General features: G+C 56.9%; 2 protein-coding genes across 8 annotated transcripts in view; one reads left to right on the forward strand and one right to left on the reverse strand.

Annotated features, from left to right (window-relative positions):
* Nucleotides 1-1,482: 1,482 nt before the first annotated feature.
* Nucleotides 1,483-13,331, reverse strand: DFFB (DNA fragmentation factor subunit beta). Of its 2 annotated transcripts, none has more exons than XM_060623603.3 (7): nucleotides 12,984-13,331; nucleotides 11,838-11,964; nucleotides 9,427-9,615; nucleotides 8,545-8,624; nucleotides 6,556-6,726; nucleotides 5,528-5,628; nucleotides 1,483-1,901 (listed from the first exon to the last, which is right to left on the reverse strand). In XM_060623603.3, the coding sequence occupies exons 1-7, from the start codon at nucleotides 13,104-13,106 to the stop codon at nucleotides 1,667-1,669; spliced, it is 1,026 nt and encodes a 341-aa protein (XP_060479586.3). In that variant the 5' UTR covers nucleotides 13,107-13,331; the 3' UTR covers nucleotides 1,483-1,666. The 2 variants fall into 2 exon arrangements, with proteins under 2 accessions (XP_060479586.3, XP_078308645.2); XM_078452519.2 differs by lacking the exon at nucleotides 12,984-13,331 and adding an exon at nucleotides 12,148-12,430.
* Nucleotides 13,332-13,441: 110 nt separating this feature from the next.
* CEP104 (centrosomal protein 104) overlaps nucleotides 13,442-26,774 on the forward strand; it is a 35,553-nt gene continuing 22,220 nt past the window's right edge. For 2 of the 6 annotated variants that reach the window (XM_060623596.3, XM_060623600.3), the window contains exons 1-8: nucleotides 13,444-13,699; nucleotides 14,183-14,337; nucleotides 17,716-17,866; nucleotides 20,656-20,829; nucleotides 21,220-21,358; nucleotides 23,123-23,185; nucleotides 23,493-23,569; nucleotides 26,417-26,585. In XM_060623596.3, coding sequence (XP_060479579.2) covers nucleotides 17,754-17,866; nucleotides 20,656-20,829; nucleotides 21,220-21,358; nucleotides 23,123-23,185; nucleotides 23,493-23,569; nucleotides 26,417-26,585 — 735 coding nt within the window. In that variant the 5' untranslated portion in view covers nucleotides 13,444-13,699; nucleotides 14,183-14,337; nucleotides 17,716-17,753. Of the gene's footprint in view, nucleotides 13,700-14,182; nucleotides 14,338-17,715; nucleotides 17,867-20,655; nucleotides 20,830-21,219; nucleotides 21,359-23,122; nucleotides 23,186-23,492; nucleotides 23,570-26,416; nucleotides 26,586-26,774 lie in introns of all 6 variants that reach the window. The other 4 variants (XM_078452518.2, XM_060623597.3, XM_060623598.3 and 1 more) reach the window with 4 other exon arrangements.

Below are 26,774 nucleotides of genomic sequence, written 5' to 3' on the forward strand. Positions count from 1 at the left end.
GGCCGCCTCCCTCCCTCCTGCAGGCCCTGGGTCTGGAGGTCCTCTCTCTGCAGCCTTGCTGACCAAAGAGCTGGCCCACAGCAAGTAACGGGCCTGCCGGTATGAGGGACCTCCTGCCCGGACCACCCAGCATTCCTGCACCCACAGATCACCAGACTCAACACTCCCAGCCACTACGTTTTAACTCCCTTCTTTTGTTGAAAACGGACAGCCCATGACCCCGTTTTGCAAAGAGGTCACACTGCTGCTGGGCTGAAGAAGGAGGGTCCACCGGGACAGCAGGGCACGCTTCCCACGGGCCCCGACTCCCCCACGGTCTGGGCTTCCCGGTCCAGCCAGGTAAACACCACGTGCTGAGGTGGCACTCGTACGGTTCCACACAGGATCGACTCGCTCTGAGATCTCAATTTCCGAAAATGGAATAATGATTTTGGCTCAGGTCACCATCTCACAGCTCGTGAGTGCAGGCCTTCAATCGGGCTCTGTGCTGACAGCACAGAGCCTGCCTGGGATTCTCTGTCTGTCTTTCACTCTCTCTGCCTCTCCCCTGCTCACGCTTGCTTGCTCATTCTCTCAGAAATAAATTAAAACCTTTGAAAAAAAAATCACTAACCCCTATTTTTATCCTCATTTTCATCATTCCCAGTGAGTGCAAACTTTTTTGATAAGTCTTTTTCTAAAAAATCTTTATTGCTTTTTATGATTATACAATAAATGTAAAAATTCAAATATTAAAATCTGTGTGACTTTAAAAAATGAATGTTTAAAGGATCATGAAATAAGTGATCATTTCAAAAACTTCAAGTATTATAAAATACATGATTTAGAAAATTGGCTCTTTAAAATCCAGTACCCCCCCCCCCACCCTGTCCCCCAGGACTACTGCTGTCCTGACGGTGTGTTTCCTGACCATCTTGTACACGCTAACACGTGCGTGTGACATACACTCACGGGCTTTTATAAAACCAACAGATTGTCCTCTGCATGGTCAAGCCACCGGATGCTTTGTGCACTCGACAGCTTCCCTTTTCCGTATGAAACACACAGAGCTGCCACGTGGCTGTGCCTTATGTCCACGTGGAAGACGAACCCAGAAATTAATGGCCTCTGACAGCTTCTGAGCTACAAAGCCAGCGGTTTCCCGCGGTTCAGCACGATAACCACAAGCAGGACTCACCTGTGGACAGGCATTCGGAGGGTTTCCCGCTTTCTGCCATCATAAACCATACAGCAGCGCGTGTCCCTGCGCGTTCTTTACAAACATTTCACCCTGAATGGGTCGCCACTCTTTGGAGCATCCGGAAAAGTCCAGCAGATACAGCCTCACATCCGCCCGGAAGCAGAGACCCAGCAGAGAGCTGACACAGAATGCCCGTGCCTCGGACCAGCGCGGCCACGTCGGGCCTGACGCTGCGTCTCTGCGGGGGCCGCCCAGCAGGGCCGGAAGGGCTCCTGAGCCAACCGCGCGCCCCAGGGCACGGCTAGCCTGTCCGCTGGCACTCGGGCCGTCGGAGGTGCGAACACAGATTCGGAAGTGTAGCGAGGTCAGAACTTGTAGGAGGGCTCTGTGAAGTTTTTCCAGGAACCACTGCAGCGGCAAAAGTGTAGTAACAGTGCCCAATGGGAGGACGTGCCCGCCGGGGGAGGAGGCGCCACGCGTGGCCCATCACTGGCACTTGCGGGCCGGCTGCCGTCTCTTCGGCTTCATCTGGGCTCTGTAGATCCTGCGTGGGTCACAGCTGAGCCCGTGGCTGGTTTTCTTATGGCAGGCGATGTGGACCAGCTTCAGGTTGTGTGCAGTGAAAAGCAGGCTGTAGAAGTACTCCCAGGACACCTCCCTGCCGGCCCGCTCCGCAACGGCGGCCTCCAGCGTGGGGATGACAGTGCGCCTCTTTTCTATTCTGCAGGGCAAGGCGAGACAGGGTCACGGGTGCTGCCGGCGTCCCACGGCCCCTACCGAGTAGCCTGCTATGGCAGCACGGGGACACGATGGAGGGCTTCACCCGGTCATTGTGGCCCAAATGTGAGCTGACGTTTGGGGGCGTACAGGAGGACAAGTGGCCAGAGGTTCAGGTTTCAAAAGGAGCCGCACTTGGAAACACGCCCGAGGAGCAGTGGGGCAGTGACCCCTCCTCTGGCCGCGGCTGTCAGCAGGGGCAGCACTGGGGGGACGGTCCTCACGGCATGCGGCCCCAGGGCCAGCAGCTCGAATGTCTCAGGGAGGAGGGCTGGCGGCGCGTGTTTGTAAGTACTGGGAAGTACACGGGGAAAGGGGGTGGAGCCCTATGCCACCCGTCCCCACCGACACCCGTCTCCGTGGTGACACAGGAGCACCTCCCCAGCTGACCCGCAGAAGTAAAGCTGAGCCCCTGTCCTCCCTGGGGAGAGTCATAAGGGCCTCCTGACGTCTGTCTTCCCGACCGCGACCTTGTGCTCGTGTGTGTGTCCACTGGAGACAATCGCGATACTGCTTTGTGTAAACCTGTTCTGCTTACACACCATTCAAAGCCCGCGTACGGACAGGTAAAGCTTGCGAACTGAGTTGTAAACACGAGGAATAGAAACAAGGCCGGGAGGGCCACTGCAGCATGCTGGGCCCACCTGTCCCTACAACACGGGAGAAACAGTGAAGAAAAGGGAAAAGAGGTACAAAGCTGAGCAGGTGAGGGCTCCCCACTGCCAGGAACTCAAGTCCACACTTGATCCGCAGGGGCGAGCCACCCTCCTGCAGCCCACTGGGGCTCTGGTCCCGACAGAGGCCCAAGGGGAGGGCCAGGGAGGTGGGACTGAGACCCCAGTCCAGCCATTAAAGCAGAAGGGAAGCGGCAGGGGCGCCCGGGGCTCCGGGAGGGAGGAGAAGCCACCCTACCCTCTACCTACTGCTGCCTGCCCAGCCCCAGAACAGGGGGGCGCCCGCTGACCCCGACCGCTCCTGTGGCTGCGCGACGCTGGAGGGCTGGCTGGGGGCGGCCTTGCTCCCCATGGCGCCTTTCACCCTCAAGGAGGCCAGGCCAGGGCCCTCCCCACTGACGCCAGCACTCAAAGAGAAGGAGCCCCAGCGCGCAAGCACGTATCAGGCGTCCACTGGCGTCCCGTGTGCTGGAGCCACATGGCCGAGCCTCAGTCAGCAGCGGGAGGGGTGAGGACGACACACCAGGTAGAGGCCCCAGGAGGCATGATTCGGGCGCACCAACAGCGTGACCATTTCCACAGTCACCAGGAAACCCAGGACCCTCGGCTCACCGTTCACACAGACCCACAGTCCGACTGCACCTGCCACAGGGGACGGGACCCAAGCCAGAAATTAATACTCCGCTGTTTCAGAGCCACGGGAGGCCCTGGCTTTCCGTGAGTATCCGGCAGAAACAAATGCAAAACCACCCTGTGGGGACACGACAAGCCAGTGCACAGAAAACACAGTCCCCACTGAGGGTGGACTCTGAATCCAGAAGCACAGATGCCACAAGGAGCACACCGCAAGGGGCGAGGACCCCCGCGGAGGACCTGGGCTAGAGCACTCTGAAACAGACCGCTGAGAGGCCTCGGAGGGCTCCCCGACACCACCCCCACGGCACAAGGGAGACAGGACGAGAAGGTCCAACGTGCGGCCAGCGGGAGCTCCAGAGAAGCCGGACAGAGAGAAGCCGAGAAGGGGTAACTAAAAAATACTTAGGTGTTTTCCAAAACGAAAGAGAAACTTGTCTTCGGAATAAAGACAAGCCCCGGTCAGAATTTAAGGATCTAAACCCACACACACGCCATGTTCAAAGAGAAAGGGAAAATCTGAAATGTCTGTAGAAAAGGCAGAGAACAGGCTGTGGGCAGAATTCTCCCGAGCAGACGCCGGGAGAGTGTTGGCACGTCTTCAGAGTTCTGAAGGTGGGACACCCACCGCCCAGAATTCAGTATCGCCAAATGACCACGCAGGAGTAGAGGCCAGAGGGACATTTTCCAAGACCAAAGAACATTTAGTGCCCACAGGACCCTCCTGGGAGAAACGAGCCTGAAATAGCACAGAAAACCGGAAGTCAGACGCGTGCGGAGAAGCAGGCCGATTTGCCGGAACACAGAAGTACTGTATTGAGACAGAGAAAATGCACCTGAAACCAGGGTGTCAGACAACCCTGCTCCGGCCTCTGCTGCTTCGTCCGCACTCTGCTCCAGGCTGGCCTCCTCCGCCCCTTGAGTGCTGGGACCGCCCCCAGATCGATGTCCCCACGCCCCAGCGGGGCACGGAAAGTAGCCGACAGATGACCTGGAGAACCCGGCAATCGTCTCTGGGTGCTCGGTGCACATCGAAGGGGTGAGACCCAGCACCCTGCCGAGAGGGGAGCGCAGCTCCTCAGCTCGGGCACCAGGACAGCCTCCTCACCTGAACGTGCACCCCAATCCCCAGCACCCGGGTAACGGTGCGCGGAGCCCGAGAATCTGCATTCCTGACCAGTCCCCACATGCTGAGGACGCTGCCAGTCCACGGGCCACCCCCACATGGCCACGCAGGTCGGTCCCGCGTGCGCGCTCAGCCCAGGGGGCTCTGTCATAGCGGAAGGTGGGCGGCCAGAAGCGCCTACCGGGATGGAAACGGATATTCAAACGATACTCTCTTGAAAGAGCGAGGCACTCTGCACCTGGTGAAACGAGTGCACGAAACCCACAGACGCATCCCCGTGAGCACGACATGGGACGGAAAAGCCCGGTGTAGAGTCACCACGTGCGCCACCACTTACGTCCATTTCAAATCACACCTACAGGGTAAAGGTCTGTGTAAACAGGCATCACAGGGACGCTCGCAAATGGCAGCAGAGCGGTTCCCCGGCGAGGACAGGGGTGCATCCAGGAGGGGTGGAAAGTGAGCCTCAGCTGTCCCTGTGATGTCCTACATATGTGCAAAGCCACCTGTCCCCAAAGTGATAGAGCCACTTGAAGGGCACTGGAAGACCTCTGTCTTCACAAAGCAGAGACAAGGACATCATTACGTTCCAGAAAACAGTCCGTGAAGATAACACAATCTTACTTGTGCGCCTTTTTTAGAAAGAGCTCGTCCACGTGGAAGAACACTGCTGCCGGCCTCCACGCACCCCGGTGAAAGCAGGAAATGCCCCGTGCACAGTAACCACCCAGAGCCCCCGCTCTGAGCACCTCCTGCTTGGTTGGGGCAGGACACCCCCAGAGTGCGATGCGGTGAGAGCCACCCACTGGGCCCCACAGGTGGAGCCGGACGTGACCGAGGGGCCACGTACCAGGTCGCACGCACATGGACAAGGACCTGGACCAGCTCCTGTCGGAGGCCCCCACCGTGGAGGGCACCTAATCAGGCAGGTTAGGAGTGGGCACCTGCACCCATCCGCACGCACACCCAGGACACCTTTGGGTCCACAACCCACAAGCTCGGCACGTGAAACACGAGGCAGCCGGCAGGCAGGCCACGGACGCCACGGCAGGGACAGGCCCCCGCAGGTGCCCCGTGGGTCTGTGAGCTCAGTTCTCAACAACAAGCACTCCTGACCTCTGCGGAACCCGTACTCACATGTGGTCCAGGTTCCACGTACTAAAGAGGATCCGGCTCTCCCTGTTACCGTAGGGGTTGATGGAGTGTTTGGATGCACAGCTGTCCACGTCAAAGGGACCCTAGGCAACAGAGAGCAAGCTCGGGTCCTCGAAGGGCCTTACCCCGGGTCTCAGGCAAGCGGGAGGAGCTGACTGACGAGCCCCCGGTAGGGGACTTAGTCCTGGTAAACGGTGTGCTGCTTGGGGCGATCAGGAACCCTGTCTTTGGAACGGTGCCCCCTTTCCCTCGTTACCCCCAGTAAGACACTTGTTAGGAATGCCGGATTCCCAACCGAGCACCTGCTGGGTCCCACACCCGCCTCCAGGGCCTGTTCCGTACCCTCAGTGGCACTAGAAAAGCCACCAGTGGGGACAGGGCATTTTACTGGAAATGCATGGGGTCCAGGAGGCCGGGAAGGAAGCGTGGGCAGTGGAACAGCCCCTGCCGTCCTTGCAAAGCTCGCCGGCCCCAAGCCTCCAGACTGTGACCCTGGTCCCCAGAGGTGGTAGCACTTGTTGGGAAGCGGTATCTCTGTCATTTATCTGAGTGTCCGGGAGGAGGCCCAGGACACTGCTCCCAGCTGCTGCCACCACACCCCGCCAGGGAGTGGAGTCAGGCCACACTAACGCCCGAGGGGTCACATCTGGCCACCAGTCCTGAAATCTGAGCCGTCACCTAGATGGCTGCCCGGGGACACACCACGTTTCAGAAGCTCCGAAACCGTCCTCTCCTCTGCCCACCACCCTTCTCCCGAGGGGGCCAAGTGGCGCCCTCCGTCCCCAGTGCCCCGCGTACTCCCTGCCACTGGTGTTTCTCGAAGGAGGGCCCCGGCCCGTGGCAGCAGCTCCGCCCAGGAAGCGGTCAGAAGACCTGTGAGGAGCAGCTGGGGGCCGGGAGGCGGGGGGTCTTTCCCGGCACCGTCCGGGGGTTCCAGGGCCACTGAAGCCAGAGAACCACGAGCTGAGCTGATGCCCGGAGGGCCGCCCCGGCCCCGGCCCCCCGCTCACCTGGCAGGAGAACCAGCCTTCGGGTGTGCAGAGCCGGCTGTCCGCCTCGGCTCCTCTGTCGAAGTAGCTGCTGTGGTACTGCTCCGCCCTGAGCTTCCGGCACATGAGGCCAACAATCCGGACGTACTCCTCCTGAGCCTCCGCGCCCACCGTGGAGGCAGAAGCGCTCACCTTGAAGACGCCAAGGGACATCGCTGAAGGCTGGCGCGGTCGGGGGACTCCGAGTCCACTCGGTGCCATGGCCCTCGGGGACCCTGCCGCCTGGGGTCCCAGTGAGCTGAGTTCACACGGTCCCTGGCCGGCCAAGCCCGGCCAGCTTCTCTGGGCCCGTGACGTGCAGCCGGGGTCGGGGTCGGCCACGTAACAGACTCAAGCTCCGGGAGTCCTGGCCCCGTCTCCCTGGCGCTCGCCACTGCCACGTGGGAAGAAACCCGAGAGGAGGCGGGCAGGCGAGGAACGTCACCCGCCCGCCACCCACGCTGCCCACTCAAGCTGGAGGGAGGCTCACAACAATGCAGCCAAACGCTGAGCACCCAGGGGAGGCAGAGAAAGACCCCCCTCCTCCCCACGGGGCTCCTGGTCGAGTGCGAGCAACAGGACAGCAGACACATTAACAGGGCACAGAGGGCCCGGCAGGGTCTGTGTGGCGCCGAGGGGGTCACAGCCTGAGAGACAGGCCGGGGCGGCCAGGGCAGGAAGCACGCTCTCGGCAGCAGCAGGGGGCAGGCAAGGGTGGCCAGGGTGGAGCGGAGGTGGGAGGACAGAAAAGGTGGGGGAGCCGGGCCGGACCACAGGGGCCTCCACACCGCGGTCCTGAGCTTTCCTTCTCAGTGGAGCACGGGCCGTGCATCGTCCTGCACCATAGACCCTGCGATCTATGGTCCAAGAAACGCGGGCAGGCGTGAAGGGAGACGGGGAGGGGGCGGGGCAGGAAGAACATCTGCAAAGTCAGGGGGCAAGACGGCCTCGGGACTGCCTTCCAAGCACACGAGCACAGGGGCAGCCCCCGCCCCCAACACGCCTCTGCAGGGAGCACCCAGCCTCACCCCTGCATGGAGGGCCCGGCGCAGGGGTCACGGGATCTTGGCCTGGACTCCCGTCCACTCTGAAGAGCTGAACTCTTACATGTTTCATCCTTACAGAAGTCAGCGCCTGGGGAACGCACCCCACCTCTGTCCCATCATATGAGGTCGGAAGGCAGCTGCACAGACCCCCACCCTCACGGCAAAAGGCGAGTGCCACGGGACCAAATTTTCCTCTGAGCGGGACGGGATACCGCTCCAGCTCTGCCCTCCGTGCCGCCAATCTGTCCGTGGGCTCTGCTTCTTCGCTGAGGGGGCAGCAGGACAGAGGCCACATCGGGCACAGATTTCTCTGGGGACAGACAGCCACGTCCAGTGGGAGCACCGAAGCTTTAAATCTCCATCTGTGTTCGCTTCTCGGATCTCCCAGGGGGGCGAAGGATGTCATCTCCTTCCTGGGCCCGTGGAGTCAGAGCTCACACCCACAACGGCTCGGAGCACCCCAAAAGCAGATGCAGCTCGGCCCTTCCCAGTTCTCGGAGGTCAGGCCCCCCACCCAGGGCCACAGCCTGGAGACAGAAGTGTCCTCGTGGGGAAAGAGGCCAGGACGCACCCACGTGGGCGTCCGTCACAGCCAGTGCTGGATGAAGACAAGTTCACGTCAAAATCCAACCACCTGACGGGTGATGACATTCACAGGTCGGTTCTATTCAAAACCCACACTGAGACTCCAGCGCAAAAAGAAAGGGGGCCAAGGCCCCAGGTGGGGCCCCAACAACCCCACAGGGCGCCAGCTCGGGGCAGACGCCAGCACCGTGCGGAGTGCGGGGACCGGCCGCTAGCTGCACCCCAGGGACACCGCGAGCTGGGCCCCGGCGGGGCCGTCCGCCTGCAGAGGCGCGTAGCTCCGGGCACCGTCTCCACGCCTCGCCTCGCCTCGCCCCCGTGCCCGCCACCGCACACCCACCTCTCTCAGGTAGCTCCGGATCCGGCTCTCGCAGCTGTACCTCAGGTAGCCAGACTTATTCTTGAATCGAGACTCCAGACCTGCCAGGAGCAAGAGAAGACGAGACCCCCCCTGGAGTCCACGGCCATCCTCTCCCAGGCGGCAGGGCTGCGAGCGCCACCCGCCTCGTCTGAGAAACGTGCTGATCGTGTCCCGCCCGCGGGCTCCTGCCCTCTGCCTGGAGAGGGTTCTCTGGCCCACCTGCATCGTGGGCATCTAGACACCACAGAGGGGCTTCGGCTCCAGGCACCCGAACCCCCTCTCCTGCAGTCCAAGGGCGGCTCCGGCAGGCCTGAAGGCCGCGCCCCGAGGTGGACACGCCCAAGTGTCCACGGCCGGGTGACAGACAAGCAAAACGCGGTCCGGCCACGCCACAGAACGAGATCCAGCCTGAAGGAGGGAGAGCCTGCAGCACGCGTGCACCCGAGGGCACTGTGTCTCGTGGAGCAGGCCAGGCTCAGGAGGCCGAGTCCTGTGTGATCCCCCGGGGGAGGCCCCGAGGGGAGTCAGATCCAGACCGGGTGGAGGGTGGGGGCTGGGAGGGGACATAAGGACGGCTGCCGTAGAGGAACGTGAGAAGGTTCTGGAGACGGATGCTGGTGGTGGCTGCACGCCACAGAGAACGTGCTCGACCCTAGACCATACGCTTAGAATGATTCAGACGGAACACGTTACGTCACGTACGCTTTCCCACAGCTGACAGAGGAGTAAGGAGGCCAGTCCCGGGGCCTCTAGCACACAGAAGCCAGGCAGGCCCCCCGCCCAGGGACTGCGGTGGGACCTGGTGTCCCCTGCGTGGCCAGCTCCCAGCAAGTCCCACCCCTGCTCCGGGCCCCAGAGTACCTTCAAACCACGGCGGATCCTCGGCCCTGGTCTCGGCCTCAGTGTTCTCGCTGACGGTGTGCAGGAGGTCGGCCAGCAGCTTCTGCCGCAGCGGGGCCTGCTCCCCGGAGAGCAGCTGCCGGGCAGCCTGGATGAGCCCCGCCTGCGGCTTGTGGAACACGTGGAGGAAGTGATGGATGTCACTCACATCTGCCACCAGAAGAGTCACAGACAGAAAAGCCGGCGGTCCTTTGAGCGCTGCGGTGAGGAAGGGGTCTCCGCACGCCCAGCATCACCACGCTTCTGGACCTGCCGGACCTCAGGGGCGTCCGGGGCCCCGGGCTTGCCCGGATGCCAGCTAGCCCTTCCCCTGGGCCTGGCTGCCCACCCCTCAGCGTGGGGAGGGGCCGGATGTGGAGGCACGACAGCCGGTGGGTCGCTGCCCTTCTCTTCCCCAAACGAAACCTCCCACGTCTCTGGGCCTCCTTCTGGACCTCCCTCCTGGAGCCTCCCACACCAACCTGACTGCAGCCCAGCCAGCGCTTAGAACCCAGTGGAACCACGGTCTACCGTGACCCTTCGTGACACCTTGGCCAACAGAAACGGCAACCCACAGAAAGAACAATGCTCCCACGGCCCAGCGGGTCATTCCGGGGACGAGAGGCTGTTCAGTGCTCGAAAATCAACCAGTATAAACCCACCCTTCATGGGCTAAAGAAAAAGAGTCACATGATCATATCCACTGACGAGAAAGGCAGGAGGGAAACGCTTCCGGGCCCAGAGCTTGGCGAGAAGTTTCCAGTCTTCACGTGCAGAGCATGAGCACAAAAGGAAAGCACGGGCAATGTGGGCTTCATCGAAATGGAAAACTTGTTCTGTGAAAGAGCCTGTTCTGGGGACGTAAAGACAAGCTACGGAGCAGGAGGAAGTCCCTAGAAGCCACGCGTCTACCAAGACTCACATCCAGTACATATTCTGAGAAAAACCCGAAACTCAACAGTTAAAACTCCAATTAGAAAATGGACAAGATACAAACGGACAAAGACACGCCTTCTGGGCGAGGACGGGTGGACAGCCCGCTAGCCCAGGGAAAGATGGTCAACCGCACTACCAGCAGGAACACAAAGCTGTCCACACGGAGACACCTTGCACGCCCAGCAGAATGGCTAAAATAGAAGAGTGGCGAAGCCAGAAGTGGGGGAGGCTGCGGAGGCCGTGGGACAGGTGTTCCCACTCTGGAAAACAGCCCGTTTCTTTAAAAACAACAACAACAATGTGGGGCGCCCTGGGGGGCTCAGTTGGTTAAATGGCCAACTCTTGATTACGGCTCAGGTCATGATCTCACAGTTCATGGGTTCGAGCCTCACGTCGGGCTCTGCACTGGCAGTGTGGAACTTGCTTGGGATTCTCACACTTCCCTGCTCTCTGCATCCCCTACTTGTGCTCTTTCTCTCTCTCTCTCAAAATAAATAAATAAACTTAAAAAAAAATATTGAGATGCGATCCCAATCCCTCGTGATTCACACACTTGAACAAGTCCGTGTTTCTTAGTCTGTTCATTTCGCTACCACGAAATGGGAAAGAAAAGGAAAAGCCAGGCAGGCTCTCAGCCCTGTCCTGCCCAGTCCCCACCTCCTGCAAGGGGCCGTCCCAGGAGGCATCACAGTGACTCTGCTTTCTGGCTGCCCCTCTAGAAGGACAAGGCCCCAAAGAGATAGAGCGCTTGCCACCTTGGGGCAGACACTAGATGTGACTGCTAACAGCGGAGTCCCAACCGCAGGGCAAAGCCACACGTACACCACTCTAGGGCCCCTTTCTGTCCCTTCGGCCGAAGAGGCAGATATCTCTGTCTTCGGGGCTCCCACTTCCTGGAGCACCAGAAGCATCTCCTGAAACGTAAGCCACTTTGCGCAAGAGCCAGGAACGCACACTCGCTCTGCCCCTGGCCTACAGCTCCAATGTGCAACTTGTCATCGAGCTGGTTCTTAAATCCGGATGCCCCTAAAGAATCACGCCTGGAAGCGATGCCTCTGATGGGCCCCCAACGTGACAGCACATCAGCAAACACCAACAGAGCAGACAGAGCACAACCTGAGCCACCACCGCTCCCTTCACACGGCCCGATGACACAGGATGGCGTCTCTCTCTGGCTCTGCCTTACCCACAAACCTGTGCAGGCCCCAACCCCTAGATCCCTCCCTTCTGCCCTCTGGAATTACTAGGACACCCAGAACGAACATAAAATTCACATGACCTAGAAAAGACACCTAAAACACCCAACTGGACAACCAGGCTCCCGACTCGGGGCTCCCCCCTGGGGAGCTCAGAGCGAGAAGATTCTCCGTTTCCCTGGCTGGCCCCCACAGCAGGCCCTCAGCACCTCCAAAGCCGGGCCAGCTTCCCCGCCACTCTCCCACGTCCCCACCACTTACAGCCTTGCCAGGTCTGGCCTGAGGTGAGAAGCACGAGTTCCGAGTTGTCAGGGACACTCGAGAAGTAGTCTCCAGTGAGCTCAGTGCCGTCTTCGTAGAGGCACAGGCGGGAACCGGTGATGGGGAGCTGCGGAGAGGGAGGGTAGGGCAGGAAGCTAACATCTCGGGTCTCGGGCGGGCCGCCTGGGAGCATTAACCTGAGGCCCTTCCACCTGCGGTCCTCACAATCAGAAAAAAAATATGTTTCAAAGAATCGTGCCCGGGGTTACACGTCGTTCAAAAATATGACAAGTCACATAAAAATATATACGTAGCGGTGTCGACTCCAAAGGATTCGCCACACAGATCCTTTCAAAACGGGCTCCTTAAAGGCACTTAAAATCCAAGCCCGTTTCAGAAAATGATGCCTGACTGCTTCCACTAAGCCCATAAACACACCCCCACCAATGAGGACACATCACCCGACTGGTATCAGGACACGCCGCTCAGCGAACATCTTCCTGAACATGACTCATTGCCTCTGGCTGACGAAGTGTGAACGGCACACGGTCCGCTGGTTTCCTAACACTGTCCCTCACCCTAACCCTCACCCTAACCCTAACTCCTGACGCTCCCGCCCCCACACGCACACACACCCACAACCCGCGCTGATCCAGGTCCAGGTCAAGACAACAAATACAGTGAGACTCCAGTGAGAATGAGGGCTGCAATCCCTGCGACAACAGTGCTGGCCTGTGAACACAACTCCTTCATTTCACGGAAGGGGAAACTGAGGCCCAGAGAGGCCCACTGACACTGCCCTGGAGCACACAGCAAGTTAGCAGATAGGCACTGGAACAGGGAGTCCCAGAATCTCAGGCCAGAGCTGCCCTAATCTTCACGGTCAGAAGAGGGAGGTGTTGCGCCAGAACCCTCCAGAAACTCCCGCTGAAGGGCTGAGTGACTACAGGAAGAAGTTTGAGGAGGCGCCAGGTCCCATGGACCCCGGCCCGGGGCACCTGCAAGTGAAGGCACCCGAACCCCGGCCCCGGACACCCGCAAGTGAAGGCACCCGAACCCCGGCCCCGGGCACCCGCAAGTGAAGGCACCCGAACCCCGGCCCCGGGCACCTGCAAGTGAAGGCACCCGAACCCCGGCCCCGGGCACCTGGAAGTGGAAGCACCCCTTCCGCAGCACCTCCTGGTAGCTCCTCCCCGCCACCCCAAACTTCTTCGTCCCGTGCAGAGCCCGCAGCTTGAACGTCTTGGGCTTCCGGAACACCGTAAACATCCTCAGGACCTCCGGCCCCGCCGGCGGCACCTGCTTGGCCGGCCACTCAGGCTGTTGTTCGCCCAGGACCCAGAGATCAGCTGAGCGGCGGGGATGCGGAGCTCGGTGGGCTCTGCGACCGAGACCCGGGCCGCGCGCTGTCCCCCCGGAAACTCCATTACCCAGAAGGCCCGGGGAAGCAGAGGTGCAGCCCCGCCTTGCGCGCAGACGCCGTCCTTCGGGGACTTCATTACCCAGAAGGCCTGGGGAAGTGGAGCGGCAGCCCCGCCTGTGCGCAGGCGCCGTCCTCCCCGAGACTCCATTACCCAGAAGGCCCGGAGAAGTGGAGGCGGGGAGACCCCGTTTTGTGCGCAGGCGCGGCCCAGCCCGGCCCGTCTGGTTGTCATGAGAGCGGCGGCCGCGGCCCTGGCGCTGGGCGCAGGCGGCCGGGGCTGCTCCTCGGCGGCCACCGCCGCTGCGGCTCGGGGGTGCGGGCCGGCCCGGGGCGGTGGAGGAGGCGCCGCCTGAGCTCTGGAAGCCGCTGCCGAGGGGCGGCGGAGGGCCCTGGGAGCCGTGAGGGCGCCGAGGTCCGGGCGGGCCTTCCGTTCTGACAGGTACCGGGAGTCCCGACGACACCGCGCGGGGCCTGGCGGTGTGGGCGCGGCCGGGGGCCGGAGGGCGGAGGCCGAGGGGCTTGGGGGCAGGGGCAGGGGGCCGGGCCCGGGAGCGCGTACGGCGCGGGGTGCCCGGGCCCGGGTGGGCGCTGCCCGCGCTCCGCCCGCCGCAGCCCAGGGTCCGGCCTGCGGTTGCCTCCCGTCGGCGTCGCATTTAGCGTCGGGTATTCTCTGCACGTCGCGACCTCCGTGTTCGGGCCGCACGGCTGACGGGGACCCGAGTGAGTGAGGAATGCGGTCGTGCCGCCGTGCGGGTTCGGTGCGGCTCCCCACCCCCACCTCCCCACCCGTCTTCGGTTTCGGACGTGCGCTCGGCGGCACTTGCGGCCTTTAAGATTACCTGGCCAACCGTTCTTCACCCTCCTAACAGTTAGGTTTCCGCAAAAGAACGATGGAAACAAGGTTTGTCTCCTAATCTTGTAGCCAAACGTTCGGAAGTTGCTGAATTGTTTCGCTTTGATTCATGGAGGTCAACGATCCTGAGAACATCTCGGAAAGTTGCGTTTTGATAGACTTGGTGAGGCTACCGCCGAGCTGCCTTCGTCCACGCAGCCGCTAGTGTGTGCCGCAAGGCCGAGGTGAGAGCCCTTGCTGCTGCTGCCACGGTCCTCCTTGCCGGGAGCTGAGCATTTCGGGGGGCTTTGATTTTCCCCAGAATGTCAGTGGTGAGGTCCACAGAGGCTGATAGTAGCGTCCTGTAGTAACGCCCCAGGTATCACGCAGCCCTTGAAGGTTCCCACAAAGGGTCCCACAGGGTGCAGGGTGGAAGGGCCGTGGAAGAAGGGGGACAGAAAGGAATCGTTTCCAAACAGTGGGGTAGTGTTGTCCTCACAGTGGCCAGGCGTTCCTCCTACCTGGGTCCTGAAGGCCCGCACTCTGTCTGGGGCTTACTGAGACAGTGTAGTGTATGGGACACCTCCTTCGCTAGGACTCTGGAAGTCTCACATTTAAGTCTTAGCACCTTAGCAGAGAGGACTGCTCAAGGTCAGAGACTCCGGAACCCGAGCGGCTAAACGCAGATTCTGCCCACACAGCTTACTACCTGTGTAACTTTGAGCAACAGCCTGTCCGTGTCTCGGCTTCCTTATCCCTGAGGTTGGCGTGACCACAAACCCACGTCAGTGTGACGAAGGTGGAAGTGTGTGTCTAGGGCTGAGGACAGTCCTTGGCACACAGCAAGTGCTTCAAAGGTAGTGTCCACATGATCACGTTCAGCTGAAGGTACCTCGTAGATACCTGCAGTTCCAAGGTGGAACAGGAAGTCGTGGGCCCTGCCCTTGAAGGTGATTGAGGGATTTAGGGGCGCCTGGGTGGCTCAGGCGGTTGAGCGTCTGACTTCGGTTCAGGTCATGATCTCACAGCTCGAGCAGCTTGTGCAGTGCAGAGCCTGCTTCGGAGCCTCTGTCTCCCTGCCTCTCTCTCTCTGTCTGTCTGTCTCTCTCTCTGTCCCACCCCATTCGCACGTGCACACACACGGTCTCTTGTCTCTCTGTCTCTCAGAGACATAAAAAGTTTTTTTAAAAAGATGATTGAGGGAGTTGAGGAATTCAGAGCAGAGACATAGAACTTTCAGTTCGGCTGGACTTCAGAATTCATGATAAGAAGTGGGGGTTCAAACAGCAGACTGGGTCAGGACACAGATGACCCTTCAACCCGGGATAGGGAGCACATCTGGAGCTCTGAGTGAAGACCCAGATACTGATGAGCCCAGCTGGGCGTGAGGAGAAGCACAGGATAGTTGGGGGAGGGAGGAGTGCTCCAGACAGGGGGACTTGGCCACAGGCCACAGTCGTCCTCTAGAAAAGAGTGGGGTGGAGAAGAGGAGATTCAGTCCTAGTCAGCCATCTGCAGGATGGACGGGGCGTGGGGAGTGAGTGCAGGCCGAGAGCCCCTGCAGAGGACGAATCCCTGCCCTGGTGAGGCCAGAGGTGGGGCTCCACCCACACCCCTGCAGGCACACCCCAAATATAATCCCTGCCTTTCATTACCTTCTGGGCGAGCTTCAGCTTTCCTCCGGCACTGTGACATCCTGCAGTGAGCTTGCATCAGAAATAACTAGGCTCCCTAATGATGGTTTATTTTTCTATTTGGGATGCCTTTGTTCCCACAGCCCAAGAAACGTTAGCAAGTACCAGCCAGTAATTTATGCATGTGGGCCTTTTCAGGTTCAGAATGAAAGTAAAACAAAGATCTAGATCATGCACCAAGCACATTAAAATAAGCAAAATTTCGGGGCGCCTGGGTGGCTCAGTGGGTTAAGCGTCCGACTTCAGCTCAGGTCACGATCTCGCGGTCTGTGAGTTCGAGCCCCGCGTCGGGCTCTGGGCTGATGGCTCGGAGCCTGGCGCCTGCTTCCGATTCTGTGTCTCCCTCTCTCTCTGCCCCTGCCCCTGCCCCTGCCCCGTTCATGCTCTGTCTCTCTCTGTCTCAAAAATAAATAAAACATTTAAAAAAAAAAAAAAAAAGCAAAATTTCATGTGGGATATGTTTATATGTCACGTCCCATTCAGAATTTCAATTGACAGTATGTCCTATCCCAGAGAACTTTCTGGAGAATTCTTTATTATCTATGTTAGTGAGGATTCTTCTGGTTGCAGATACTTAAAGGTAGTTCAGATTGGCTTACTGAAGAGGAATTTGATTGGCTCAACGACTCGAAAATAACCCGAAGCTTATGAGTAGTTTGGGCTTTAAATGTGGCTGAACCTCAGGGTTCCCAAGGTGGCTGTTGCCCCATGTCAGCCCACTCTCTGGCAGGACCTCCCCACAGGAGGCTTCCAGTAGGCCCCTGGGAAATATTCTGCGGCCATAGCCCCAGCAGGAAGAATACTTCTCTCTCCCAGTAGCCCCGGCAGAGTCCTTGGGGAGAGCCTTGCCGGTCCAGTGTGGGTCCTGCTCTCCTGTTCCCATCCCTGAACTAGCTGCCGGGGAGGGACGTGGAGCGTGCCGGGGAAACTGCAGTCAGGTGCCGTCTTCACACAGGGACAGGATGGCAAAACCGGACGTCGCAACATCCACCCTCAAAATGATATTCAGCTGTGAACGGTTCACTAAAAAATGGCATAAAACATTCGTTCGACCAATGGCTAAGTGTCTGCTACGAGTCAGTCACTCCAGCAGGCCCCGGGTGCCACTTCTGCATCCGACCCGCCTCCCTGGAGTCCTGCCCTCCCTTCTGCGGGCGTGTGCTTGCCGTCAGCCCTTACCATGCTGCTGACCAAACTGCCCCTTTTCCTCTTACTTTTGTGTAACTTGTTAACACGCTGGTTACATTGCTTTCTTAACTCAGATTTAACAAAAAACAAAAACTTGGTATTTGTATCTTAGCAGAACTGTGTTTTTACCATAACAAAGTGCCACAAACTGGGTGGCTTAGGACAACAAAACTTTGGAGGCTAGAGGCTCGAAATCCAGCTGCCGGCAGGGCCACACTCTTTCTGAAGGGGAGGACCGCCCCTGCCGGTCCCAGCTTCTGGTGGTGACAGCAGTACTTGCCGGGTCGGGTCGTTGGCTTGTAGGCATATCGCCCCCGGCGCTTGGCCCTTTCCTTGGCTGTGTGCGTGTCTGTGTCTCCTAAATGGACCCTGGTGCTGCTGTATCGGGCCTGCCCTGCTCCAGGACGCCCTCATCCCAACCTCATTACATCTGCAAAGACCCTATTTCCGAAAAAGGTCATATTCACAGGCACTGGGAGTTAGGACCTCAACCTATCTTTGGAGGGACACAGTTCCGCCCACAACGTGATCATGTTTTTAGGACATGTGTTTGGGAAAAGTCAAGGTAAATGATACCTTAAGTAGAATTAGAGGCTCCTGTGAAAAACGCTTAACAAAAAACTAGATTCTTTCAAAGTGATGGGGAAATTCTGAATATGTTGTGAATTATGTTGTCTGTTAGCAAGGCACGAACTAACCCTTTCCGTGGTCTAAAACGTTACCAATTCCTTTCTCTTAAAGAAGTCTTTCCTGCCCTTACAACCAGCCCAGCGCCCAGGATGCCCCACAAGATTGGCTTCGTTGTTGTCAGCTCCTCTGGACACGAAGATGGCTTCAGTGCCCGGGAACTAATGATCCACGCACCTACCGTCAGCGGGTGGAGGTCACCGAGGTGAGGTGGGCCGGGCAGGGGTGGGGGGGGGCGAGGGCAGGCCGGCGGGCTCCCTTCCTGCTAAGTTTCTGCTCTATTGCAACTCAGGCCTCAGAACCACACTGCTGTCTTCGTGCCGCGGTGCCGTCTGCATAGTGATGCAGTGGGCGTTTTCCCTCTTTCTATGTTTTTAAAGAAAGTTTGTTGGATCTTTTTCCCTCAAAGCATTAAGTGACGTTGGCTTCAGAAATGTACAAATACGGGGAGAGGGCGGAAACTCACCGGCCACGGTTGTTTCACTGTCTCCCCTGACTGTCCGCCGGGCCTCGCATCCTCACTGTGCCCCGTGCCGGCTTGGGTGTCTGTAGGTCCCTGCTTTCACAGCCGAGCTCCTGTGGGTAAGGTTTTGTTAGCCCCAAACTTTAACCAAGAACGTCTCTTTCAATTGATCGTCTCGAATATTTGTACACCTTTTAAACTGTCTGTTGCTTGAGTAACATTATACGAGTTGGTATTTTTCTGAAACTAAGCCTTTTCCGTAGAGGTCGTCAGTCTTCCCCAAAGGTGAAACCATAGGAGTCCCATCACGCAAGTGCCTGACAGGCTTCCTGCCTGTGGAGCCAGCTCCCCAGTGCGCCCCACCCCTCCCCGGTGGCCACGTCTCTCACGCTTCCCACCGTCCCGTTGTGGCCTCTTCAGTGTCCCTCAACGACAGCTTTGATGCGTGCACAAACTCTATAAGCTGCATTTGAACAACTGAGTCACGGGCCGGTTTTTGAAGGATTTTAAAAAGCCTAGAACTTCTGATTTTGTCTGGTGTCTTATTTTTCTTTAAATAATTTTGGAGGTTTTTTGTTTTTTTTTTTAAATATACTATAGGATTTTCAGAGTGTCCTTGTGCCCAGAATGACCTCACCACCGAGTATGACGTATGTGCTTAGCATTTGAAAATAGTAACTATCTTAAACGTCTAAAACCACACTTGACCACCGTGAGCGACTGAGGAGTGTTCGAGTCACAAGCTGCTGGGTTCCTGGTTCCCGGTGTTTACTAGCTGCCTTCTGCTGGGTTCCTGGTTCCCGGTGTTCACTAGCTGCCTTCTGCCCCAGAGCCATCTCTCTTACGAGCTTTTCATCTTTGAAACCTCAAAACCTTAGTGCTGGCAGATTTCTGGTGACTGTGCCTCCGGGGCGAAAGTCCATCAGATCTGTGCTCACCCGCCTCGTCACCCCTGCACGTCCCTTGGAGCTAGAGCTGGACTTAGAGGCTGAGCAGATTCTCCTGCATTCAGCCTGGTGTTCCTTTGTGCATTCTTCCCTTCCTCTTTTCTGTGTGCTGCTGGGAAGCAGGCACTCGTTATGCAGCAGTGGGGAGGGAGGGAGGCCACGGCGGATGGGGAGGAGGGCCCCAGCTGGCAAAGCAGGGGACCGGGAGACTGGCTGCACGGGATGGGGGAAGGTGGCAGGGGTCAGGAGTTTTTGTCTGTCACATCTAATAACATCTATGGGTGTCTGCGTGGAAATGTCAGGTCACAGCCAGATCGTAGGCTTGGACCCGGGCAACGTTTAGTTGGGGCTGCTTGACGCAGGAGGTTTCTAAAGCCGTGGTCAGATAGGCACCCTATGGTGAGTGTGGGGAGAGGAAGGAGCCTGGAACCCAGCCCAGGGGAGGGCGCCCTAAGGTAGGAGGAGGCCAGGAGCTGCGGACTGAACAGAGCAGGACTGGGAAGTCCACTGCACATGGCCTTGGCCAGAGTTGGCTGTGGCAGCATATGCCCTGGAGGGACTGGGGAGGGTGCGTGAAGAGCTGAGCTGGTGGCCACAGACAGCTCCTGCGTGACATTGGCAGCCAGGCCCCGGTTCGGTCACAGGAGGGGTTTCTTAGGATGGGGGGGGGGGGGGGTCTTAAGAGTGCGTCTGTGTGTTGCTGGAAGTTTCGGGGGCAGGCTGGCTCTAGCACTGTTCAGGAGGCTGGGGGTGGGGGGGCACCGGCAGGGACACCACCCCATTCAGGGAGTGAGCAGCCCCATCTGAGGTTCTTGTCTTCTCAGTGGAGAGGGAGGCGCCTGGAGAGGTGGCGGAGGAGGGCCAGGGAGCACGACCAGGGGGCAGGAGTGAGCACACCCTGCAGGCAGCCGAGCCCCTTCCACCTGTCCCCTCCTTGGGTGCGTCCCCCTCCCGAGGCCCTGGATGCCCCACCATTGTGAGCCGGGGCGTGCCAGCTCAGCGGACGTGGCGTCTACTGCCCAAACGCTGTGCTCTGTTGTTCATCGTGATCAGATCATGCAGCGTGAGGGCTATGCTGACGCTGCGGTTCTCTGACCTCCAGTGTAGGTTCTTAACGCGCCGTGTCACGTACTAAGCAAAATTAGAAGCTCCGCAGTGGCCAGTCGCAGGCTTCTGCGGACCGCCAGGCACGTGTGGCACTCGCTCAGTGTTGATTCTTGCCCGGCACCCTTCGCTCGGGATTCGCCAAGCACGTGGTTTTCCTGAAGCATCTGGGTTCCTGGGGAAAACCCTTCGGCCCTGCTAGCCCACTAGAACAGCCTCTTAAGACGGAAGTATTGATCTCGTGGTAAACCTCAGGTTTCATTTTGGACGGTTTTCCGCCGTGAAAAGTCTGACTCACGCAGGTCGGGTGTGACCTAGAGCCTCAGCCCCTCCTTGCGAAGCTGGAGGCTGGAGGGGGCAGCCGTGCCGCGTGGGGCCCTCACGTCAGCACCCGGACCGCCTTGCTACGTGGGGAGCGCCACGCACATGGCTGGAAACCGCGGCCGTGACCGTGTGGAAAAAACAATGGTTTGCTTTCAGATTTTGCCAGTTTCCGCAAGAGATCGTTCTTCAGATGGTGGAGAGGTGTCGAATAAGAAAGCTGCAGCTGCTCGCCCACCAGTACATGATCCCCAGCAAAGTGGAGTTCTACGTCAGCGAGAGCCTGCCCGAGTACTTCGTGCCCTACCAGGCAGAGCGCTTTCGAAGGCTCGGGTGAGCGTGACCTGGAAAGGTCTGGTGGGAACTGTCAACCCGACTCCCTGTCTCAGTGCAGTGCAAACCAACGGATCGCCCTCTGCGGTTGGTCCTGTGTCGCAGACTTGTCTTTGGTGCTGGGGGACATGGTGTCTGAGCAGCCGCCCCACGTAGAATATGCTCTGTAAGCAGGGCTGTCGTTTTCATCCATGGAGCTCGTCTCTGCCTCAGATCTAGAACTTGTTTTAAGAACCCTGGTTAGAGTGCAACTTCTGAGCTTTTTCCCTAGGTCTTTCCACTCTAGACTTAACTTGTATTTAACCCTGTGGAGTTCAGTGGTGGCAGCGGCCACTTCCGCTGCGCAGGACGGTCCCCGTCAACATGACTCTGGTGTGTGCTCTCTTTCAGCTATGTCTCTCTCTGTGACAACGAGAAGACGGGCTGCAGGGCCCGGGAGCTGAAGTCTGTCTACGTGGACGCGGTGGGACAGTTTCTCAAGCTGACCTTTCACGAAAACCACCTCAACAAGTACAACATATATAATCAGGTGAGACGCGGGCCCTCCCCTTGACCGCCCCCCGCCTCCTGGTGGCATTGCGTGGGCCCGCACCCCTTGGCAAAGACATTTCAAGTCTTTCTCTAAGATGGTAACTTTTGCGGAAGGGCGGTAGGCCGTTCCGAGCCACGCTGTCCCATCAGGAGCCACTGCCGCACACGGACGTTGCACGCTGGGGGCCTGGGCACCCAAGCGCAAGGGGCTACGCGGGTTAACTGGACACTGGAGTTCAGAGGCTTCACGTGAGGAAGAGAGTCATTTCCACAGTGAAGTGATACTATTGTGGCCATGTTCAGTTTAAAATCGACGTCATTCTTTTCACAGTTTTTTACTGTGTCCATTAGAAAACTTGGGGCATCTGGGTGGCTCAGTCAGTTAAGCATCTGACTCTTGGTTTTGGCTCAGGTCATGATCTCGCAGTTTGTGTGATCGAGCCCCGAGTGGGGTTCCACACTGACAGTGAAGAGCCTGCTTGGGATTTCCCTCTCACCTCTCTCTCTGCCCCTCCCTTGTGTGCACGCACACACTCCCTCTCTCTGTCTCTCGAAATAAATAAACTCAAAAAAAAAAAAGGAAATTTAAAATTACCCGTGTGATTTGCACCGTTTCTGTTAGAGGACACTCTTCTACCCACTAAATTTTGCAAGATAAATCAACCCCCTGGGAGAAATTGGGGATGTGATGAAATGTTGCATGTAGTCAAGCTCCAAGCAAATAACTCTCATCTTCCTCCCTCCCTTCCCGTCTTTCTTTTTCTTTTCTCTTTTTCAGTTTTGTTTTATTTTGGGCATGATTAATGTAGTGGAAATCAACAGTGTCCACAGCAGACTCTTAATTAGCACAGATACTTTCAACACTCCCTGCCCCCTCCAAGAGGAATGGAAACGTTCCACCACATCAAAGTTTTATATTCAGCCAGTGACTTGGAAGCGAGCTCTGAGACATTACTTGGTCCATTGCAGCCATGCTTGACCATAAACTAGAAGACTGATACTTTCTCCTCCCCATCTTGTGTGTGTGAACCTGCAGTTCCCCTCACTTCATTCCGGTAGTGATCCTCAAGAAAGGGAGGATGTGGGAAGGGGACTCCTCCCCCTTCAGGGAATCACTGATCCAGACAGACTGAGCTACGTCAATGTAGAATTTGAGTTCGTTGTCTAGTTTACCAAGATCGTGTGGATGGGCCCCCACACTTGACTGTGAGGAAGCACTTCAACACGAGGCTGTGTTAAACCTGTGGAGGTTTTGGGGCGCCTGGGGGGCTCAGTCGGTTACGCGTCCAACTTTGGCTCAGGTCATGATCTCACGGTCCGTGGGTTCGAGCCCCATGTCAGGCTCTGTGCTGACAGCTCAGAGCCTGGAGTCTGCTTCAGAGTCTGTGTCTCCCTCTCTCTCTGCCGTTCCCCCACTCGCACTTTGTCTCTCTCTCCCCTTCAAAAATAAATAAACATTAAAAATAATTTTTTTTAATTAAAAAAAAAACAACCTGTGGAGGTCTTTTAGCCTTTATTGTTTTAATATACTTTCAACGTTAAAATAGCCACTCGATTTGGTATTAGAATATCAACTTATGTAATTCGTAGAAAGTATTCGTGGTAATCCTATACACTAGCAACTCAATACACTTGGCATTTTACAATGAATGTGCTTTGGTGTACATCATCCTCCTTGATGACAGTATGAGTGGGCAGCTTGTCTTAAAGGGAGTAAGTCACAAATTTGATACTTAATTTCTGTTGGTCAACTCTCCCTTAGGTTGCTCTGGTTGCAGTAAATATCATTGGAGACCCTGCAGATTTTGGTGATGAAAGCAATATTGTAAGTTTGGGAAGTTTCATTCCTAGAGAAGAAAACGTATTTCTAGCAAGAGGGGATTGATCACTTTTGTCACATAAAGTGTCCTCTTGAAAATGTTTATAAAATTGTCTGTTGAATAACTAGCAGATAATCTTTAGCAGCTATAGTGTATTAAAGTTTCTTTCACTCAAGAATTTGAACTGTCCTTCCAAAAGACTAGGGTCCTTAAAGCCTGCTGACACCTTCCTATCACGTCACCTCTTAGTTAAGGCTTTGTGTTGTTCCTGTTTTCCTCTGAGACGCTAAGCAGAATGTTTTGCTCCCAAAGACCTCTAGAGAGAAGCTGATTGATCATTATCTGGGGCACAACACCGAGGACCCAGCTCTGGAAGGAACTTGTACTGGGTAAGAGTCCCTCCTCCCAAGGCCATCAACTCCTGTGACGCTCCTCAGAATCACCAAAGTGTGAGTCACCTCCAGAGGATTCTGGGCTCGAGAGCCTCTCAGTTCAATTCTGAGCTAGATAAGCCACTGATGGGATTGACTTAAATACACTTAAAGATTAGGGTCACTGTTTTCTTTAGCACGTCTTCACTTACTGCCCTTCAGAGACATCTTCGTTTCTCGTGTTCAGGTATTACTGGAAAGTTCCTAAAATGCATGCGGGTAAAAGATCTGTCAACTGTGCTTTGATGTTTTATTGGCACAGGCAACTTTGTGGGTAAGAATTAAAGGAATTAGTTGACCCGAATTGTCAGTTCCTAGAGCTTTCATCTTATGTCTGCTTTAAACACTCCCCGCTCACACGCACCCCGTGACGGCTGGGCTGCAGGCCCAAGGGAGGCTCCCCTGGGAGCGAGGCTCGCTGTCCACTGGTGTGTGTACTTGGCACACAAGTGCCTCCTGAGCCACAGAGAGAATCTGTCCATGTTTTATGCAAGCAGAGGAGCCCGGCTTAGGAATGAATTACTCTGTGTCAGCAGTCTGGACTGCCTTGCTTCCTGCGGAGCGTCCCCGGGCCCGCCGCCTGGCAGTTACGGCATGGGTGTAAGGATGCAAGTAGGGACACTGTCCCTACGTGTGTATAAAAATAATGAGGAAAGTGACCTCTCACCTCCACAGGCCGCTCTGCCTCCCGCAGACGCTCCCTGCGCCCCACAGGGTGACGGCAGTGCCCTCCTTACCTTTCCGGGTGAGGACTGACGCAGTGATCCCTCCACGTCCGTCAGCACCACCCCCCGGACAGCTCCTCGGCTCTGCCCTCAGTGAAGCCCCAGGGGTAGAACAGGGACCGCCAAACCCTCTGGCTGGTCTTAGTAGCTCCCACAGAAGTTCTTTAGGTTATTTGGACTCTGTTTACGTTAGTTCTTTATCAAGTTAGCCCGCTGGAGCGGTGGTGCACAGCGTGCCCATCCTGACTCATCCGCAGGGCTTTGCTGAAGGCACAGAGAGGTCGGTAGAAAGCCTGTGTGCTGTGTCGTGCGGCGGCACCAGACATAAAGGTGCCTGGGTCACCGCCAGGTGGTACTCGTGGACCGTGGGGAGACCCGCGCTCCTGAAACTGCCCAGCGCCCTGGAATTGTGACCAAGGGGCCAGAGGACAGGTGCCACTCTTCTCTTTGTGGCATTTTCATAGTGAGATGGAGTCTTTGCTTTCATCTCTAGGACTTTGGGGCAAAGCAACTTTGACTGAAGGGTATAGAATACGTTTAGGCGGAAATGGTTAATCTTGTACCAGCACCAAAGCATGTTACTGCCTGGTCATCACTGACCTTTGTTTCTCTTTGAGAGGGAGGGCAAGAGTGAGCAAGGGGCAGAGAGAGAGAGAGAGGGAGAATCCCACAGAGGCTCCACACCGTGCAGAGCCCAAAGGGGGGCTCAAGTTCACCCAACACAGGGCTCAAATCCCTGAACCGTGAGACCGTGACCTGAGCCGAAGTTGGACGCTTAACCGACTGAGCCCCCCAGATGCCCCTAGCTGTTCTCTCTCCCTTCCCATCATCGAGATTAATTGATGTTGTTCTAAGCTGCTGAAGCTGACCCCACCACCAAGTCTGGTGGAGTGCTGAATTCCAGGGGTGGGGAAGGGCTGGGGGGCTGTGAACAATGATATGAGACAACCAGGCTTTTATGATGAGTAATATTTTCATCAAAATCTACCTATATATAAATATTTTTTTTAATGTTTGTTTACTTTTAAAGGAGAGAGAGAGTGTGAGCTGGGGGGGGAGACAGGGGGTGGGGGACACAGAATCCGAAGCAGGCTCCAGGCTCCGAGCTGTCAACACAGAGCCCAACGCGGGGCTTTGAACCCATGAACCATGAGATCATGACCTCAGCCGAAGTCAGAAGCTTAAATGACTGAGCCACCCAGGCGCCCCCTGTATATAAAAGTATCTAAGCCAAAGCTAACAACTGGCTTACTTTGTGTAGCTCATACAGCAGACGGAGACTCTGAAACATGTCCTCAGTTAGCATTTTTGTTGAGCAGTTACGTTGGCATTACTGTTTTAAATGTTAGACCCAGGAGAAGGCTGCCAGCCCGCTGTGGAATTTGAAAGAAAGAGTGGGGTGACAGGTAATCAGAAATGGGGTGTTCAGATAACCAAAAAGGTCATTTATTCCTGGAAGGATTTTTCTGGTCTCCCCAGGAGTTGGGATGTCCCACAGACGGACGCTTTGAGGAGAAGGCCAGGCAAAGTGCTTCTCCATCCATAGCGCCCGTCAGAGGGTGGTGCTGGTGTCAGGCGTGCTGGGCGCCTGGACTCCTGGCCCCACAAGTCAGACTCCTTAAGGATGGTGCATAGAAACGTGTTCGTTTTAGTTCGGGTTTTCCCTGTTCTTCAGATGATTGACGTGCACCGTCCTGTCCCCGGTGCCCAGAACAGAGCTGGGCACGGGGTCTGCACTCAAAGTGTCTACTGAAGAGTAAATAAAACGTTAAAAAAGAAATAAAATTAAAAAAAAAGAACTATCTGTTGAAGAATGCAGCAAAGGCTCAGACGCCCCAAGTATAGTTTAACTAACGGCCAAGAGCATAAGCTGTGGAGTCAGAAAGACCCGCTTGCACTGAGAGCTGAGTGACTGAAGCCCGTCACAGTTTTTCTGAGCCTCTGCTTTCTCAGGCAAGAAGGCTCCAGGAGCAGAAGTGGTGGGGGTGCCGTGTCTGCGACCCTGTCTTCGGCACTGGACCCTCGGGGCTCCCTCTACCACTGCCCTGTCCGCTCTGAAATACCCGTTTCGTTCCTTTAGGAAATCTGACTACATTTCTCCACTAGATGACTTAGCTTTCGATATGTACCAAGATCCAGAAGTTGCCCAGATTATACGTAAATTAGACGAAAGAAAACGCGAAGCCGTCCAAAAGGAACGTTACGACTATGCCAAGAAGCTGAAACAAGCTATTGCTGATTTGCAAAAGGTACTGCTTCCGGAGAGAGCGGCCCCCCCTCAGTTCTGTGAGAAGGCCACCCGTGACCCCGACGCGTGGCACAACAAAGGCCCGTGGACGTTTAGCGTGGGTCCAAAGACATAAGCAAAACGAAGTTAGGGACGGTCCATCCCCTAGGTTAAGCGTAAGTGAAGGCACAGGCCCCGCCTCTTCAGACCT

This window comes from Panthera onca, chromosome C1 (genome assembly GCF_046562875.1).
Source record: "Panthera onca isolate mPanOnc1 chromosome C1, mPanOnc1 haplotype 2, whole genome shotgun sequence".
Taxonomy (NCBI): Eukaryota; Metazoa; Chordata; class Mammalia; order Carnivora; family Felidae; genus Panthera; species Panthera onca.